The sequence below is a fragment of the Cariama cristata genome, unplaced genomic scaffold (assembly GCF_000690535.1).
Source record: "Cariama cristata isolate BGI_N322 unplaced genomic scaffold, ASM69053v1 scaffold5381, whole genome shotgun sequence".
Classification (NCBI taxonomy): domain Eukaryota; kingdom Metazoa; phylum Chordata; class Aves; order Cariamiformes; family Cariamidae; genus Cariama; species Cariama cristata.
The window spans coordinates 4522-23665 of NW_009600893.1; the positions used below are offsets into that span (position 1 = coordinate 4522).

The 19144-nt window shown below is 35.8% G+C and overlaps 1 protein-coding gene across 1 annotated transcript; it reads left to right on the top strand.

Moving 5' to 3' along the window:
* Window positions 1-210: 210 nt before the first annotated feature.
* On the top strand, window positions 211-18610 carry LOC104169314 (alpha-mannosidase 2-like; the record flags this gene model as incomplete). The annotated part of the gene is made up of 5 exons (XM_009710210.1): window positions 211-355; window positions 12282-12453; window positions 14217-14344; window positions 15866-16039; window positions 18424-18610. Coding segments are annotated over 5 exons (806 nt in total), but the record flags the coding sequence as incomplete, so codon positions are not given.
* Window positions 18611-19144: the final 534 nt, after the last annotated feature.

Sequence of the window (19144 nt, forward strand, 5' to 3'; positions counted from 1 at the left end):
CTCACCAGAGCAGAGTAGAGGGGCAGAATCACCTCCCTTGACCTGCTGGCCACACTGCTTTTGATGCAGCCCAGGATACGGTTGGCTTTCTGGGCGGCAGGCGCACATTGGTGGATCATGTTGAGCTTCTCGACAACCAACACCCTCAAGTCCTCCTCCTCAGGGCGGCTCTCAATCCATTCATGTTTTATATTCCTTTTACTCTTTTAGATGTTGGATGTCTATGACATTCTTCCTTTCGATAATCCAGACGGTGGCGTGTGGAAACAAGGATTCGATATCACGTACAATGAAAATGAATGGGACAGTGAACCGCTTCAAGTTTTTGTCGTGCCTCACTCACATAATGACCCAGGTAATATTTTAAGTATATTGATTTGGCTATCTGGAGCCTATTGAATTTAGAAATATATTGCAATTTCTGTTAGGATTTGGGATTTTTTTTGAAGCATACTACTTAATATGTTAGATTTAAGTCTAGCAAGGCAGTTAGGCAGATGTATAATTGAAGTGCTATTGACTTCAAGTGACAACTGTTGTGATAAAAGTCGTACATGTACTTAAAACTAGAGTAGAACGTCAGTGTTGATATTGGAAGGTAATATGGATTTCTGTGTTCATCCTGCTGGTAACCCAGTCTGTATTCATTGCTGCATTAAATATGGCCTGTTCTTATTTTTGACTTTTTAGACTGTTGTAGGTACTTAACCCTTACCCTGTACTAAAGATGTCTGCTTTTTTGGAAGATGTGACAGTGGCAAATCTGAGGTTTTTGACTGTAACACTTTCTTTACTGTTTTGTGCACACCCCTGCCCCAACATACAGTGGGATAATATGAAGTCTGGATTTAAACTGAAACCTAGGTATGCTTACATAATTTCACTTCTTCCAAGTGGATGTTTACTGTGTAATAAATAAAATGGAGAAGTGTCACTTTATTTTTAAATGACTGTAAAATACACACAGAAGCAGTGAATTATGCAGCTACAGTATACTCCTGACACATGTACACTGACCATGAGAAGCTGTGGAAGCTGCTTGTTATTGTGGAAAGCCACAATTTCGGTGATTTTTTTTAAACTTTACTCCTGTGTATCTCTCTAACAATTTAATTTGTTGTTTGAAGTACTGTGGGTCTGAGTGAAGTAAGATATGGTAGTTTGAACATAAGTGACTTTTATTTGCACATATCTAGCATTTTCAAAGAAAGTAAACACTGGAATTTGGAGTGACTGTATTGTCCAGTTATAACAGCTAAAATAACAAAGTATAGATATAATAAAAATATTCAGAGGAAATAATCACAGTATAAACTTTGATCTGCCTTTTTGTAGAACTGTCTTTAAACCTGTGTCTATTGATTTCTTCTCTAATTGCAGTTCTCCTGAAAACTTCCCTAGAAAGAGGCCACACTCTGTACAGTCATTTAATGAATCTGAAACCATCCTAAAGGGATGTACAAAACTTCTAATTCTCTTGGTTCTTATAAAGGGGTATGGAGTTTACATCTGTCGTCCTTCTGCTGAAGCTAGTAGGAGCATATCCTAATTGAGCGAGGATGTTTGGCATCCGGCTAGAGACCAGTTGCCTAGCGTCACATCTGTCCTCCTGAGATTATTTTAACTGGATTGAACAAAGACCTCCTGCACAGTGCAGGCTGAGGTGGCTGTACAGGAGTATGAGACTTGGGAGCTGCAGGGGAACATCATGAAGGAAGCTGAAAAGAGCTTTGCAGAAAGCTTTACCGGTGTCCATTCAAGTCATGAGGTTTGGCAGGGGCTCAGTGTTCAGGCACTGGTTTTTTGATTTTCTACAGGCTCTAGTAATTTTGTTTTTGTAGTTTTTAGAAACTTACGTTATTTTTATTTTATCTACATTCCTTCTGTAACTGTCTTCCAAAATAGAATATATTGGTCTGATTTCCTCTGTGGTGCCTGGCCTGTTTCATCAGTACTTCATGCAGAATTGACCAGTTTCTGTTGCCATTCTGGAAGGACTCTTTGGACCTAATGTTTAGCTTTCTGTCCTCCAGCCTTCTACTTTCTTCTTCACATCTAGATTCCTGTCTTGCCTCCTGTAATCAGCTGTGAGAGATTTACACAGCCAACACCTTTTGTGTATGACGAACTTTCGCATTGGGTGCTTAATCTAGTGTTTGGTTCATCCTGTAGCCCCCATTTTGCTTACCAGAAGTGGCCCACTGAGCGCTTGTATTCTAAAGAATTTGGGTATTGAAGTTACTGGACCTCTTTTCACATCAAGATTGTTTTGGTAGATACTAACGTATGTCACCACAAGTTACATACTCCCTCATTGTACGCCAAGCAAGGCATACAGTCTTGAGGCGGCTCTTGGCTCAGCTAGCCAATAACAAAGGCTCTCAATGTCAGGTTATGCTGGAGGAGGGTTTGTCGGAGCCTCTGAATTTTTAGATACATGTCTTTTGGGGCTTACAGACTGAATAGCTCTGTATTGCTCCTACGAGAAGGATCCCCAAAATAGTGGAATTGTTGGGAATATGGATGCATTTCTTGTTAGCCTCCAAATTAGGACAGCAAGTTACTAAGCTTGCTCTGTGGGGAACACCTTGAGCTTCACTATGTATTTGTCATGACGCTTGAAATATTATACCCTCTTTTAGAAGATCAGAGGATTTCAAGGGTTTTCTCAAGGTCCAGGGACTCTCTCTATGCGTGTTCTTCTCTGTCAGGTTTGGGTTCTTGCTCTGTGTTTAAAAAAACTCAACCAATAAACCTGAAAAAACTCAAGCAAATAAATAGAACAACCCAAACAAACAACCTCCCAACCACAAACCAAACAAAAACCAGAAACCCCAAATAAAAAAAGGCAATGACACCACCAAGAAAACAAACTTAAAAAAAAAAACACCAAAAACCCCCTGACCAAAACCCCCTCCTACCCCCTCAAAAAAAAGTTTCAGTTATCAGAATTATTAAACTTCTGAAACAGACAAATCATAGATACTGCTCTACATCCAGAGGTAGCCTCACGAACACCTTTTCCAGTTTAACATTTTGTGTTTGTTATCAATCATGGAATTTCCTGTACTTTCCCAGTAGGAATTTTCTACTTATCCAGGAACTATGTTTGTGATGTGTCTGTCTATTCCTTAATTTTACATTTAAATGATGTCTCTTGGTGCACTTGAGAGCTCCATTTATTAAAGTTTAATCTGATTCTATTTTGCTCTCTCCAGCTCTGCTATGGCCTTCTTCCACACATAGGGGTATGGGCCATAATGAACTTAGCTTCAGAGATGGGTTTTTGCTGGCATTCAGGTATCTGTCTTAGAGAGAGTCACGCATTAAATCTATAGTAAGGTACTTGTACTTCCGGCTCTCTGAAAGAAGTCCTCTCTGTGGCTGCCCCTTCAATAATAAGGTTTGAAGAATTCTGTGAAGCTGAGAGCTGTCTCTCATCTTTCTGTTGCAACTTTTTTACTACATAGATTATTCCCAAGGACTTGCCTGAAGTCTTAATGGTGTTGTCATTCAGCTTTGACAGCTGACTTCCTTGCTGGTGTCTAGTTTTGGTTCCTAAAGTCTTCCTCCTTAATACCTAAGTTCTTCATGCCTTTACTACAAAATTATATCCGTCCTTGCACCAACAGCAACTAAAAGCAAGAAATCTGCATCTCCTCTTGCATGCAATCTAAAAATCTCCTAGCTTGTTCAGGCTCCTCCATTGATAGCAAGTAGAGTTAAACTGAGATGTAATCTGGTAAACATAACCTGTTCCATCTCAAAGGTAATTGTGTGAGACTGGTTATTGTTTGCTTTTACAAAGAGCGCCATCATAAAAGTCCCCTGACTTCATACTGGTTTTGGTAAGAACATTTGTGGAATTGTCTGCAGTATGAGACTGTATACTAATAAGCACTTGAAAGAAAGAAAATTTATCAGTAACGAAGATCTGAAATCACTTCTATAGCTAATGGTTACGTTATGCCTTTCCCACAGAGGGTTTAAAGACATGGTGCACATGAAATGCCTTCTGGCAAAAAAGCTTAAGATATAATGAACCTATAGCATAACAATGCATGTGAAAAATATTTACCAAGAAACGGGGTCAGTAAAGATGTAACTGTATTAGCCGTAGAAGCTTTAAATTCTCATTACATTTTATGTGTTCTCATCTGGGGCTACTTTCTCTTTACTTTTTCACGTAGCTGGTTATGCTAGTGAGAATCTGTAGCTCAAAGGCAAAGAAACTGCCTTGAAACAGAATCTGTAGGGAGCAGTCTTAGGTTCCAAGTTCTGTTTTGGGGGGTGACTTACGTGTTGATGCTCTGAAACACTTTGTGTTGCTAAATTCTGCTAAAGCTGGGTTAACTGCTTCCATGTGAATTTAACCAGGACTTACAAACTCGGACTGTCTATGCTTCTCCCTTCAGTAGCTAATATATTTGCCTGTTATTGGGAAATCAGATATGAGAAGGGGTCCCCTTCACACTTTTGATCAGTGGCAAGCATAATTGTCTTTTAGTTGCTGGCAGCTGATGAAGATTTGAGCACCTTAGTAGCGTGTCTGATTTGGAGGGGACTCATCCAGTGCAGATTAATCTCAAACCGTGGAGAGATGTTCTGTTTACTAATAGCTGTGTTATATGAGGTTATAGCCATCGCAGATGGGTGGTATTTCTTTCTGGAGCAGATTAGTGAGCAATCATATAACCTGCTGTGCTGGCAAAGCCCTTGTGTTAACTCTCATGTGCTTCAACAGCAGTTTCATGTGGCTGCCTGAAGTGGATTAGACAGCTGAATTCCAGAGGGGAGAACCCTACTCAGGGACAGCAATATTGTAAAGCAACACAACTGGACTTGAAAGATGATGTTCAGATATGGCCTGAGGGGTTGAAAGACACCTCGAGCATTTATTGCTCTGTTGGCAGTGATGATTTTGGTGATGTGTCCTCATTAAATTATTTAAGAATTGAGACTTGTGAGCTTTGTAATATATACGTGTACCAGATCAGAGTATTTTATTGCTGAATGTGGTTGTTACAGACCTAGCACAAGCAGCACGTAAGTGGAATTGAAAAGAGACCAAAATAGATTTGCCCTCCCCCCTCCGCCCACCCAACCCCAATTTATACCGAAGTAAAAATGCATGTGAAAGTGTATGTGCACCTATGTCAGGTCTAAATACTACTTTTTAACAGTTCATTAATGATCTATAACATTGGTAGCCTTACCCTGCTATCACTCATGTTAACTCCTTTTTGTTACTTAAGTCATTGTGAAGATAAAAGAAAACTTAAGCATGAAAGTTTGATGCTGTTAATACACCATGGAGTTTTGGGTTTGTTTTCTGTTGACCAGATCTGGATATCATTTTCGGGTGACTTCTTAGTTTTTCTGACATGTTTGGAACACAGATTATCTAGACTGTTGTCTGACCCACCAAAATATAAGAACAGGTTAGCATAAAGCTGAAGCAGAAAAGAAAAAATGCTAGTTGAATGACATCTGAAAACCTTACCTTTTAAAGTTTCAGACTGTAAATTGAAAGTTCACTGATTAATATCTTCCTGTTGTATTGTAATGGGAAGATAAAAAAAATCAGTCACCACTGTCTAGAACTTACTTTCCTTTTCGCAAACAGCAACAGTATATAGTATTTTCTAAAAAAAAAAAGCTATGGATGCTATGAAAAGACTATAAAATATACATTGAATGGTGATGACCTAATTTTTCTATTGTAGAAGAAGGTGAGATCTAGGAATAGAATGGGAAACTGGGCAACTCACAAGGTTTTTTTTTTTTGACATGCTGAATTACAGAAATCAGACTTTTATTCCTGGCTTACTTCTCAATATTTCTGTGTTTGCGTATGAGGTGGTAGGGGAGTTTTCATGAGAGAGATTTGTGTGGTGTTTTGTTTTTTTCTTTTCATTTGTTGGGGGGGGGGGGGGGGGGGCGTGTAGGGGAAATTCAGGGCAGTTCCATTGAAAATTGGCAGAACTGTTACAGACAGTGCACTTAATTCCTCATCAGGAGAAATTTTTTTCCCATCTTAGTTATGAGAGCAGAAGATTTGATATGTACAAAACAGAAATAGACCTTGGATTTATAAGCCTAACACATAAGAAGTCAAATGATAATTTTGAAGTACCTCAGGGTTCATGACAGATTTTGCTTTTGGTGAAATGTGCAATCATTTGAGTGTTTAGCTATGCTTATGAAATTAAATGTGATGAACATGAAATGATTCTTGTAGTCCATTGAGCAGAGATATTTTACAAGTTAAAGTATGACAGTGGAAAAGTAAATACACTGTCATACCTTTTTAATATCGGTGCCTCTACTTCTACCTAGATTACTTTGTTTCAGAGAATGTTTTTGGTGAACAAGGGGCTCATCTTCTATTTATCTTTTGAATCAGAATGAATTCAACACAGGAATGTTCCAGGTGGCTTTCTGTCTTATTCTTATTTATACTATGCCAAAAAGAAAAATGAAAAACACTCTTAGACTGCTTTTAGTTTTAATTTTGACATAGCCTTACCTGAGAGACATTATGTTTCTCAAGTTTTCTTTGATAGTCTTGACCAATCTTTATTGAAAAGATACTTTTTTGGTGAAATTAGCACTGAAGTTTTATGTCAGAAACATCTGTAAAATACTAACTTGAATATTTGCTCTATTTAATTTTAACATCATAGAATGGTGATGTAAGATTTCTAAATTAAAAATTTGGTGTGTATATTTTATAACTTAAAATAAGGGAGTTTGTTTTTATTGCTGAATCTACAAAGGAACTAATGCTAAATTGTTCCCATGTGTAATCGTACTTGCTAAAACCTCAGTTAAAACTTAGGTTTTGGATTTATTTCTAGTATTTGTGTTATTGTTATTATTGTGTGCCTGTGTATGATCAGTTTAACACATATACCATGCTTAAATTCTCCAAAGCACTGATAAGAACTCATAGCTACATATCCATTAATTTTTTTATTGTTTTTGAGAAAAACTTTTACCACTGCAGCATCACATGTTATGTGAAACATGTATGTCATTAAGAACTAAGACATACTCTTTCTGCTTATGATTCTTTTTTACTTTCTCAGCTATCAAAACAGTTACTTAATTGTGACTTCTTCCAGGAACTAGTTAGTTGAAAATTAAGCATAACTAAAAAAAAATTAACGTTAAGTGTTTGGGATTTTTTTAATAACTCTAGTGTACATTTTAAAAATCCAAGAACTGAAGTTCCACTAATTTTGTTGCAAAGAGATTGCCTTTGTTTTCTGTAAAGTTCTATAATGCTAGCTGAAATTTAATGTTTTTATTTAATTCTGCCATAAAACTAATAAATTACTCAAGTTTCTTAGGTTGTGAGAAACAGCATTGATGTCTGAATTTTAGACTCAGTGAAAATTGATTATGATCTATGGAAGGTAAATCAGAGATACAAACTGCCCTCAAAAAATGCATTAATCTAACAAGGGATACTATTCCAGACATTCACTACAACTACCTCTTCATTAAAACAGATTTCATGAGAAACTAGAAATTTTTTTGAGGACATGTTTCCTCTTAAATATTGGAGGGTGACTTATGGTAGTAAGCAATTGAAAAGTCTTTCTCATTTCATTTCAACAGTTAATTTTAAACCAAAAGACAGAAGAAATATAAATGTAAAAAAAAAAAACAAACAAAAAACCAAAACAAAACAAAAACCACAAAAACAACAAAACCCAAAAAACCCGACAGCCTTGCAGATACTTGTAAGCACTGCTCAAACTCTTGGTAGTAATGATTTCATGTGTTCAATGTTGATTTGTGATTCTTGTCATGATCACATTGTTAAGTACTTTTACCTAATTAGGTTACTTTTTGAATAATGCTAATTTGTCAACTTCTGTTCTGATTTTGTCCTGAAACTTTGCCTGTATCTCTACAACTGTGCTTGACACAAGAATACCTTTCTGTAGTGCAAGGAGTTGGTAGAGCTTCAAGAAGGAAAGTGGACTGGAAAGTGTAGACAGGAATACTGGCAAATGAGTTAATGAAATGCTTCAGGATTTTTTGCATAGTAATGGCTTGAATTGACATATGGACATGATTCTTGGAGTCTGCTGTCGACCCAAGAAAATTTACATTAACAAAGTGGAGGAAAAAAAAGTGGGGAAAAAACCAGACAACTGCATGATGATGATAAATCTCGGCAGGCAGAAATCAAGTTTCCACACTTCTGAGGACAAACATGAGTGAGGCAATCAAAAGGCAAGCAGCTTAGCAGTGTGTACCCTCTATTATTGTCACGTGTGCTGGCAGGAAACAAAACTAGCTGGCCAAGTCCTGCATACTTAGTAAGTCAGGACTGGCATAATGACATTAAAGACAATATTATTTTTTCTTGTTTACACTTTTATATTGACACAGGTCCTTATGTAGATTTAAACCAACAAGTGTTATTTTGCTGATAATAGCATATTTAGTTTTGGTAATTGCAGCTTTAAACTATTGCACTTTTTCCACATGTAAACTGTATTTCTATTGAAAATTTCCTGATCCAAATACACTGGTAAACCTTTTATTTCAACTTGGGAACACATTCGTAGTTTGTAGCTAAGTACAAAAATGAACTTGAGTTGTGCTAGATTCTTATGTGATACTAGGGACTGAGATGTGAAATATAGATTGAATGTGGTAGTCTTTACTAGTAGACTTATAGCTAGCAACTGTAAATTAATTTATTCATTGTTCTAGTCAGCTTCTGATAATTCTTTTTTAATCTTTATGGCTCAATGCAAAATTGGACACCCTGTATAAGTCATGGGGTTAAGAGCTATCAATGGCATGAAATTAATTATGAAATTAATTAATGGAATTTGCTCTTTATGAAAAGCAAATGATGGATTCTGCAACTAGGACAGAGCTGCAGAAAGGGATCTGGGGCTGCTGGCCAGCAGCAGGCTCAATAGGAGCCCGCAGAGTGCCCTGGCAGCCCAGAAGGCAAACCCCATCCCGGGGTGCATCAAACACGGCATAGCCAGCCGGTCAACAGAGGTGATTATCCCGCTGGATTCGGCGTTGGTGCGGCCTCACCTTGAATATAGTATGCAGTTCTGGGTCCCACAATTTACGAAGGATGTGGAGGTCCCTGAATGCTTCTAGAGGATGGCAACAGAGCTGGTGAAAGGGCTGTAAGGCATGTCCTGGGGAGTGGGTAAGGGCTTTGGGTTTGTCTAGTTTGGAGAGAAGAGGCTGAGGGACAACCTCATTGTTCTCGGCAGCTTCCTGAGGAGGGGAAGTGGAGAGGGAGGTGCTGAGCTCTTCTCCCTGGGATCCAGTGACAGGACACGTGGGAATGGCTCAAAGCTGCATCAGGGGAGGTTCAGACTTGGCATGAGGACACATTTCTTTACTGAGAGGGTGGTCAAACGCTGGAACAGGCTTCCTGAAGAGGTGCTTAATGCCCTATGCCTGTCTGTGTTTAAGAGGCATTAGGACAATACCCTTAATAATGTGCTTTAACTTTTGATCAGCCCTGGTCAGGCAGTTGGACTAGATGATTGTTGTATGTCCCTTCCAACTGAAAATATTCTATTCTATTCAGAAATAAATATTTTTAAGTGCAAGATGCCAGACGCATGGTAATTACATTTCAGAGGACTTCCTGTTGGCTTGCAGCTTATTCTGTGAATACTGGTAAATATTTCCTAGGACTTTCTGAAGTGAGTTAAGTTCAGGGTGTTAACCACTTTGTACCCTTCCTCTATAGCTTAATAAACTGATGTATTAAAACAAAACAATCTGTAATCTGAACACTACTCTTCCTACATCATAATATATTCTTATGCCAGCTGCTTTGTCATTTAGCTCTGTGCTTCTTCAGGTTGGTTTATTAAGTTTTTCAAGAATGTTTAAGAAGACTATTTCAGTTTAAGTTTACTTTTATTGCTACAATACAAAAATATGCTGAAATAGTTTACTCTTATGATATATATCTATGCAGGAAAAGGATAGGATAGTTTTAGTTAATTGTTCGTGTTAGTTGTGTGCTAGCATGATATTGTCTCTTGCAGAAGAAATTCCTGGTAAAAAGCTGTAAATTTGTGGTTTGCTACGTGTGGATCTTTAAATATCAGTAAAATATTTCTTTAATTTGTTGAAAAGTAACTGAGCATTGAAAAAGATTAAGCGGTTATGTGATCTCAGTTCTTTGAGTGAAAGATTCCTTTAAAAAACCCACGTACTGAAACAGGCAGAGATCACATCAAATTTTGATTTAAAACAGCAGAAAAGGAAAATAAATTCAGCTCATTTATCATTTTCTGATTTTAGTCTTCATAAAACTATTGTGTAATTGTAATTTACTGTCCATTTTTTTGTATTAAGCTGTTTCCTTGTCTCTAAAGAAAGTATGTTTTAAGTTTAGATTTTAACACCTCATATTAACTGTTTTGACAAAAAATATTTTTCCTCTTTAAGATAGATTAGATTAGACTCTAGTGTTCTGTCTATATAAACTTATATCTATGGCAATTCTTCTAGATGCTAAATATCTGTTAAAAAAAAAAAGGATATTGAGCTAGCACTTTTAATCTGGAGTGTTACAACTTTATTTCCTCATTTGGAAAGTAAAAAAGGGGGGTTTTTGGAAATTTGTGGTAATTTTGTTTTTTTCTGAATATTTCATTAAAATTTGACCTTTACAAAGTGAGACTGCAACCTGAAACCAGTGCAACCAAAGTAAGAGTGTGGCAGTGTCTAGTCATTATTCCTAATTAAAAGATTCTTTATTTGAAATATAATTTTCAATTTTATGTGAACGGGAAAAGAATATGCATATTGTCAAATTACACTAGCTCTGTATTTCTACCTAAGATGAATGTCATTTATTTTGATCCTTTAAGTATAATATATACTTTCCGATTCAATATTCAGACTCTATTCAATAATAAAGTAGCTTTCTTTTATTAGATTGAAAAGTTATTTTTTTAATACTAAAATTTTCTGCGTTTATGTAACTGCCTTGAAACAATACTATCCCATTCCAGAACAGCCTAATCCTGTGTCGTCTTATAAGTAGATTGACACTGTGCTAGAATGGCATTTCCTCTGCAGAACAGAACTGATAAATCAGAGTGAAATCACTAGGATCATATTATCTGGAGTACAATCCTCACATTATGTGGAAGCTCTAACAAAATCTTAAAATGTGGATGCATGGGACCAGATCGTTATGTCACTTGCATTCTTCAGTAGTTACTCTATTGTATAGGAAACTCCCTTAAACTTAACTGTTGAGTCCGTTTACAAGCACTTGAATGAAAATGCTCATACATGAGAAGTGGTGGTATGAAGAGTTAGAAATACGCCACTTGTGTGATAAGTAGACAGAGTTATCTGCTTCTTTTTTCCAGTTATAGTTACAAAAAGGGCATATCCCTTCCAAGTTCTGGGAAGAAAGATGCATGTACTTTTTCAGGCAAGGATTTAGGAAGAGGTTAAAGAATTTCATGGAAGGCTCTGCGCTGTGAGGTCTGAATATGTGACTGAAGTTGGATTTTCCTTTCCTCTTCATCTTGCTGATATCTTTTCTAATGAGGGATGCATCTGCAACATGCTTCTTTTCTCAGTCATTGCTGTCAAACCGCTCATTCATAAATGATACTGAGCATGTGTTGCAGGGCTTACTGCTGCTTTGTTTGCCCCCGTTTTATTTCTTTACCCTCAAGATCTGTGGGATACCATTAGTGTCTCTTAATTTTCTCCTCAAGCTGTAGGTGTAAGATGCTGCTAGTAAGGATTTTTGTTTGGTTGTTTTACATAAAGTAGGTGATGGGGTGCTTTCTGACTTGAAAGAAGAGATAAGACATTGAGGGAAGGATTAGAGGGTGTTGAGGGCATGTGTGTTGGGAATAGGGCTTGGGCTGAGAAGATGATCTGTTAGTAGATGCTACAGTCCTCCCAGTGGAAGTTATCAAGGAAGATCAATTTGCAGATATGTACATCTTCAACTGCTTAATTTGTGCTTAAATTAAAAAACAAAAAGCACACTTTTAAAAATCTGTGTATTTTGCTGATCAAAGTAAAAGCCTAATATTCCATGTATTTATAGGTTTAGGAAATAAAACATGTAAACATGTAAACTTTGTAAAAAGAAACTCCTGGAGAGTCTAGCAGTTTAAACTGTTAGCAGCATGTAAAGGTCAGCATTTTAAGAAAATACTTAACTTTTTGTAGAAAGAGGGCAGGTCTCTGAGACTGTCAAAAGCAACTTGAATTTCCTGTTTTCTTTTTCTTAGGTTGGCTGAAGACTTTTGATGATTACTTCAGAGATCAGACACAGCATATATTAAATAATATGGTTATAAAACTGCAGGAAGACAACCGAAGGAAATTTATATGGTCTGAGATTTCTTACTTTTCAAAATGGTGGGATGGAATAGATAGCCAGAAAAAGGATGCCGTTAAAAGGTTTGAACACTGAACTATTTCTTATCTTCCATGTGGCATGTTCTGAGACTTTGTATTTAACTACACTGTAAACTTGAGATTTCACTTGTTGCAATGGAGAATTGCTAGAATAATTGACTACTCAAGGTCTGATATTTTTGGACTTAGTTCATTTTTTTTCCAGTTACAAAATAAAAATCCATTTAGAGAAGTGAAGCCGAATTCCGAAGTTGCTGAAAAAATTGGCTAAAAGTTTCCATGTACAACTACAAAGATGTCGTTCAAATTGTAATGAAGTTGTGATTATAAACTTTATTTGAAGTCACGCTGAAGTATTGACAATGGAATAAAAGTGATGTTTCATATTAGCTATTTATATATGGTAATTTTTCTTCAGTTATAACACAATTATGAAATGAGAAATTTTTTTTGGTTTTAAATATGGTATTTTTTTATAAACATGCAGCTGCTTAAATGGTAAAGTAGTGTATACTCTACACGCTTGCTGCTGTTAGTCCTTTTTAAAATCACTGTAAAAATGTAATACAGAAGTAAAAGGTTTGCTTAGACATTAGAGACAAGAAAGTGTGCTGCTTGGATAAACTTGAAGTAAGGATCTAGTTTGGAGTTTTCAAAAAGGGTTTATTTTTTGGGTTTGGTTTGGTTTAGGGTTTTGTGTGTGGTTTTGCTTTTGTGTTGTGTTTTTTTTTTTTTTTTTTAACTTTGCTTTAAGACAGGATCCAACAGTTCTTAGCTTATCTCTGTAATGCCCTCCTTGTACCCTCCTTCAAGATGCATGGATTGCAGTATACATTAAAGCTATGAAAGTCTCACAGCCACAAAGGTTAGGTAATGCTGTAAGTCTTGGGAATGGCATAGAAAACTATCTATTTAAAAATTTATGAACAATGCATGAGTATTATAGCACAGCTATTGTTTCTGGAGATTAAAAAGATCCCTTGGAACACAATAAACAGTAAATGATAGTCACTAGGGAACTGTGTCTTTTCTTCAGAGGACTCAGGTGTTGGAACTGCTATAAGAGTTACAGAAGCTGCACTGGAGATTATTTTTGCTGTATGTTTTTCATTACTCTTATGGGTATTATCTATAACGTGACTAAATTTTGATAAATGTACTGTATTTCTTTCTTGAATTCATTAAACATTTATTTGCTAGTGTACAATATAGGCGCTGAAATCACATTATTTAACTGTAGGGACCACCTGATGCTGGAAGCATGATCATTATGTTCACTGACATCTTAACAGAGAGACTGGCTCATCCTGTGATCTCTTTCAAGAAGGCATTTTAATGAGTGACATACTCTGAAACCTTTATGGATACAGTGAATTTCAAAGCTCTATTGGCTCTGTAAAACAATAAGAATGGTAGATCAAAGATGGGGAGATATTAGTAGTGCTTGAAATGTGCAATGTCTTGGCATCTGGCTCAACTGGCCTTCAGTACTGTGGCACACAACACTTATTTTTGTAAGCTATACAGGGAGTAACCTTCCTTCTGATTTAAAAGAAATCAAATATTATGGCATATGCAGTAGAGCTGGTAGTTTTCATTGCACAGAGGGATTAAAAATTTCGCTGTTCGTCTATTCATTCTTTCCCTGTTTGATTAAAGAAGTCTAGTCCAGTGATGGAAGTAGCACAAGCAATTCAGATTTTGACACTGTGTCCCTGATAAATACCTATTGGGTATTCGGAAATTGATTTTTAAGAATGTTGTATCATATGCAAGATTCTGAATGCAATTTATGTATTTTTCAGGTTAATAAAAGGTGGACAATTTGAAATAGTAACAGGAGGATGGGTCATGCCTGATGAAGCTTCTGCTCATTATTTTGCTTTAATTGACCAACTGATAGAAGGACATCAATGGCTAGAAAAGAACCTCGGTATGTAGCTCAATCTAAAATTTAACTGTGTTAATACAGGAAGTCAATTAGAAAATCCCTTTTTCTATTTCTGAGGTGCTTAGAAGGCTCTCTTTACTCTGCTTTTCCTGAAAAAGCAGAGTAAATTTCCTAAATCAGTCCGCTTACTGGAAGCTATAGGATTGAGTCTAGTAGTTGCAATTACTGCTGGCAGATAGAAGTTCCCAAAGTGTGTTTAAACAATTTAATGTCACAACATTTTGTTTTGATGAATCAAAGATGTGCATAGTGTATTAGCATAGTAAAATATAACAGTAAATGATGCTAAATTGTAGATCACATGTCTCAGGTATCACAAACAGTTTCCGATTGCTATTTATGTCTTTTGAAAATCATGACAAAGGCCTTAAAATGACTTAAAAATTGATACTCCTTTCATGTCTTTGGATCTACTCTGCAGGCTATGTGTTCATTAGGTTCTCTTATGTAAAGCTTTCAGAACGTAAATATGAAATTTAGTAGTAATTGTTGTAGCAATAGTAGTAGTTACAAAACCTAAACCCATTGTAATGTTAAAACTGTTCATATTTAAAAAGAAAAAAAAAAAAGGTTAACTCATTTGCTTTTGAAACTTTGAGGAACTGCTGACTGCAATAACATTGGCTGAACCGTTTGGTGGCTTTGGGAGGATTTTTTTTATCGCTGCAAGTAGAGATAACTTTTTATATAGAAAATATTTGTACAGTAATTTCATTAATAAGTTAACATTACTTCATCCAATGAACTGAAATTATTTTGAAAAGCTGTTTCACTATGTTTTTCTTAGATTGCAATTTCCATAAACACAGCTTGACATAATTAAAAGAGGAGGGGAGGGGAGGGAAGGCCTAATAAAAGGGTAATGCGTTCCCTACTGTTTGGTTTTTTTTCGGTAAGACAGTGAAAATGTGTCTATGGAACCATGATGAAACAAGAGCTAGATATCGCTTCCTTATTTGCTAGTATGAAGCTCACTGAAAAGACTGTTAATCAACATGATCGTAATGATTGCCAACCAAAAAAATTTTAAAAAAAGTTAGTTCCAAAGCCGAAAAAGGCTGACGTTATTTAAATTACAGTGAAAAATCAACAAGCTACAACATCAATCTATCTCCGTCCATTCGTTTTCTTTCAGTTTTCCTTTCCAATTGTAACATCTCGAAACTGTTTAAACTAAAAAAGGAGATGTATTTAATTACGATTCCATGTAAAGATGTTTGAGACACAACTGAAATAGTGTAACAAACTAAGAGTACTAATCTCAGGTTTTTTATGTAGTTAGGCAGAATACCTTGTCTCTGAGACATGATACTTCCTTTTTTGGTTAATTGTTTATCTGTTTAATTCTAGCTTGTTCACTCCAGGGTGTGTTCTGCAGGAGGCTTAATATTTTAACTTCTTGGCAATTTTATCTTTAGTACTCTGATTTGAATTATATTGGTATAGCTTTCTTTGAGTGAAAAGTAACTTTCTTCCCTTTTTATTGTTTTCTTTTGTCAACAGGAGTAAAACCAAAGTCTGGTTGGGCAGTTGATCCTTTTGGGCATTCACCAACAATGGCCTACCTTCTGAAACGCACAGGATTTTCCAGTATGCTTATACAGAGAGTTCATTACTCAGTTAAAAAACATTTTGCAACACAGAAGACCCTAGAATTTTTTTGGAGGCAGAGCTGGGGTATGTGTTTTTTCTTTATGTCAACTTATTTTGTTAATTCACACAGGTAAAGTGTGGAGAGAACTTTGATAAATACTATGGAAATCTTTACAGAACAGGTTATTCAGATAAGTTAGTCTAGACTTGAAAATTTTAAACTTGCAGTTCTGTTAGATAAAAGGGTTGGTTTGTGGTGGTTTTTTTTTAACTTTCAGTTTTTGTTTTGGTTTTCTTTTTTGATTACAGAAAGGGAATGTGAATACCTATGTGTTAGGAAAGGTGAAAACTGTATTAATGCCATTGTTGCTCTGATCTTGCTGTTTCTTCACTTTTACTTGTGCTTTTACTTTCTCTTACTTCCCTTCTCCCGCATTCCTTACGAGAATATATAAAGAAAGTATATGGGGTGGAATATTCTCTTTTCTTTTCTCACTTCTTTGTTTCCTTCGTCCTAATCCTACTATGTGGAAATAAAGTGGAGGAGAAGGAATATTTCTTTTGGAGAGAGAAAAAAAAAAGGTCAAAAGTGAATATTTGAAGATGGAGAGACCTGTCTTGCTTATGTTCTTATTAAGGAAAGCTTTTGAGCAACCAGTTTCTCTCGGCTGGTATGACAAATTAGTGTCATTAGTTAAAGCAGCTTTTTGTGGACATGAAATTTGGAGGTTATCTTTAGTCAGAAAAGTAGATTTAAAACATTTCACCATTTTAATATGCAATGAAATTCTCATCTAACACCTTATTCTTAGAGTAAATATAATTGCTTTTTGATATTATTTATACAATACGGTGTGTGAAAGTTTTCTTAGGTAATATAGTGGTTATACCTTAGCAAACTGATGTGTCTGTAAATGAATGTGCTTTTCTATGTGAATATTTTTGTTTTGCTTTGTACTGTACCAGCATTCCAACAAGCTGTATGATGAATGTATGTAGTTGAGGTTTTGATCTTTCTGTTTTTGAAAGTAAGCAATTATGTCACTGCTTTATCAATACAGTGTCAAACAAACTTATTTAGTACTTACTATTGAAAGGTAGTTGTGATTTTGAAGCTTTTTAGTTCCTCTTTGTTTTTAATCAGAAATTGTAGGAAGGAGGGTATTCAGAGAAAACAATCTGCTGCACAAGTAAACTTGATGCGAGGAAAACATACCACTGTGAAAGAATTTCTCAGATACTGACAATTCAGAGGTTTTTCTTTGAACATTGGTGTATGCTACTCACTGTACAGAATACTTAAGTGACAGGCCTTTTTCCTAAATAGTTGCATATGTAAATCACATGTATGATATGGTCTAGTGTTTGGGCTTCAGAAGAAGGCTTTTCAAAACAGATCAGTCATCAAAGACCACTGCACACTCATCTGGCATAATACATAGATGTGGTACCTGAGAGAAAGAACTACTGTAGTTGAAAAGTAAATGCATATATTTATGGTTTTAGTAATAAGTAAGTAGTAGTAAAATAGGAGTCTTTAAAGAAAAGGACTGGATTGGAACTGTGAAGAATTACTCCATTAAGGTTTTGAAGGCTATTTTGATATATGTTGTTGACATACTTAGGAGCCAGGTTCTGTGGCACATCTACAGCATTCATTCCTTTTTTTTCAACATAAAATTACTTGAAGTCGTTAGTGCTGGAAATAGTTAATTAGCATTTAGGGATTTTACCAGATGAGTAAACTTGCAGTTCTCTTAAACTCTATAAGAACTTCAGGTTCTCTTTAAAGTTAAATTTTGAAAACCCTTCCTTTGAGACTTGACAAAACGTGTGTAGATCTCTGCTCCTGGTGGATTAAACTTTAGGGAATGGACTGACTAGATGGAAAAGTTAGGATTGCAAAGATGGTCTGAGAAGAGCGCAGAATTCTATGTAATCCTATGTACGAGCACACAGAATCTATCTACAAGTACATAGAATCATAGTGTTAATGTATTGTAGTTATGTGTTCAAGAAATTAAGACATTGCTAAAGCCAACTGATTCAAATGTTATGCTAATTGGGTAATGACAGCAGGGTGGTTGGGTTTTGGTTTGGTTTTTGGGCGTTTTTGTTTGGTTTCGGTTTTGATTCACTCAAAATATAAAAGATGTGTTTTCTTCACCTCAAAAATTTGGAAATTGAGAATTATTTGAGTAAAAAAACCACTAACATTTTGTTCCTATCTTTCCTAATCAGCTGGTGCTTGATTGGAATGTTCCAATCTTGGTTGTATCTCTGGCTTTAGCCTCTTTATATGTAAGGTACATACAAATGTAGACTCCAGATATGGAAATTCAAAGCAAGGAATTGTCTTGATTTGATGTTTTAAATACAATTCTTGGATTAAGAACATGGAACTGATTTAGTTTGAGCAACTCTGAGAGGGTTTATTTTAAAGGTATGTTCTATGTATTTAATTCCAGATTTGGGATCCAGTACAGATATCCTTTGTCATATGATGCCTTTCTATAGCTATGATATTCCTCATACTTGTGGTCCAGATCCGAAAATCTGCTGCCAGTTTGATTTCAAACGTCTTCCTGGAGGAAGAGTAAGCTGTCCATGGAGAGTTCCACCAGAAGCCATTCATCCTGGAAATGTTCAGCACAGGTACAGTTCTTACATATCCTGCAAAGGAATAACTTTAAAATAAAAAATTATGCTGGTCAAAGATGATATCTAACATAGCTTGGTGAATTTATACAGTTCTTAAAATAAACTTGTCGTAGGAAATCCTAAAACCTATTACTTAACCTAGTGTTCGCTCATAAGTTTAGAATACAGTTGACAGTGAAATTTGAAGATAGGCTATAATTAAGGAAGATGCATCGAATTTTTTTTTTTCATTCATGATACATGAGTCTGTATTACTGTCTCAAATGCTGGGCAGAACATTGTCATCGGTTTGGTTATAGTCATGTTACTGGTTGACTGTAGTTTTTGTAAATTTTATGAATAGACAGTGATCTGTCTCTGGCCAGTGGAAGACTTAGGGACAGCATGATGTAGTATGCTATAACTGCACACAGCGAGATATTTTGCATGGTATATCCTTGCAAAACTTGACAATCTGTGGAGTAGGTTCCTGAAATGGATACTTTAAGTGAATCTACTCATATTTTATGAAAACAAAGTTGGAACATT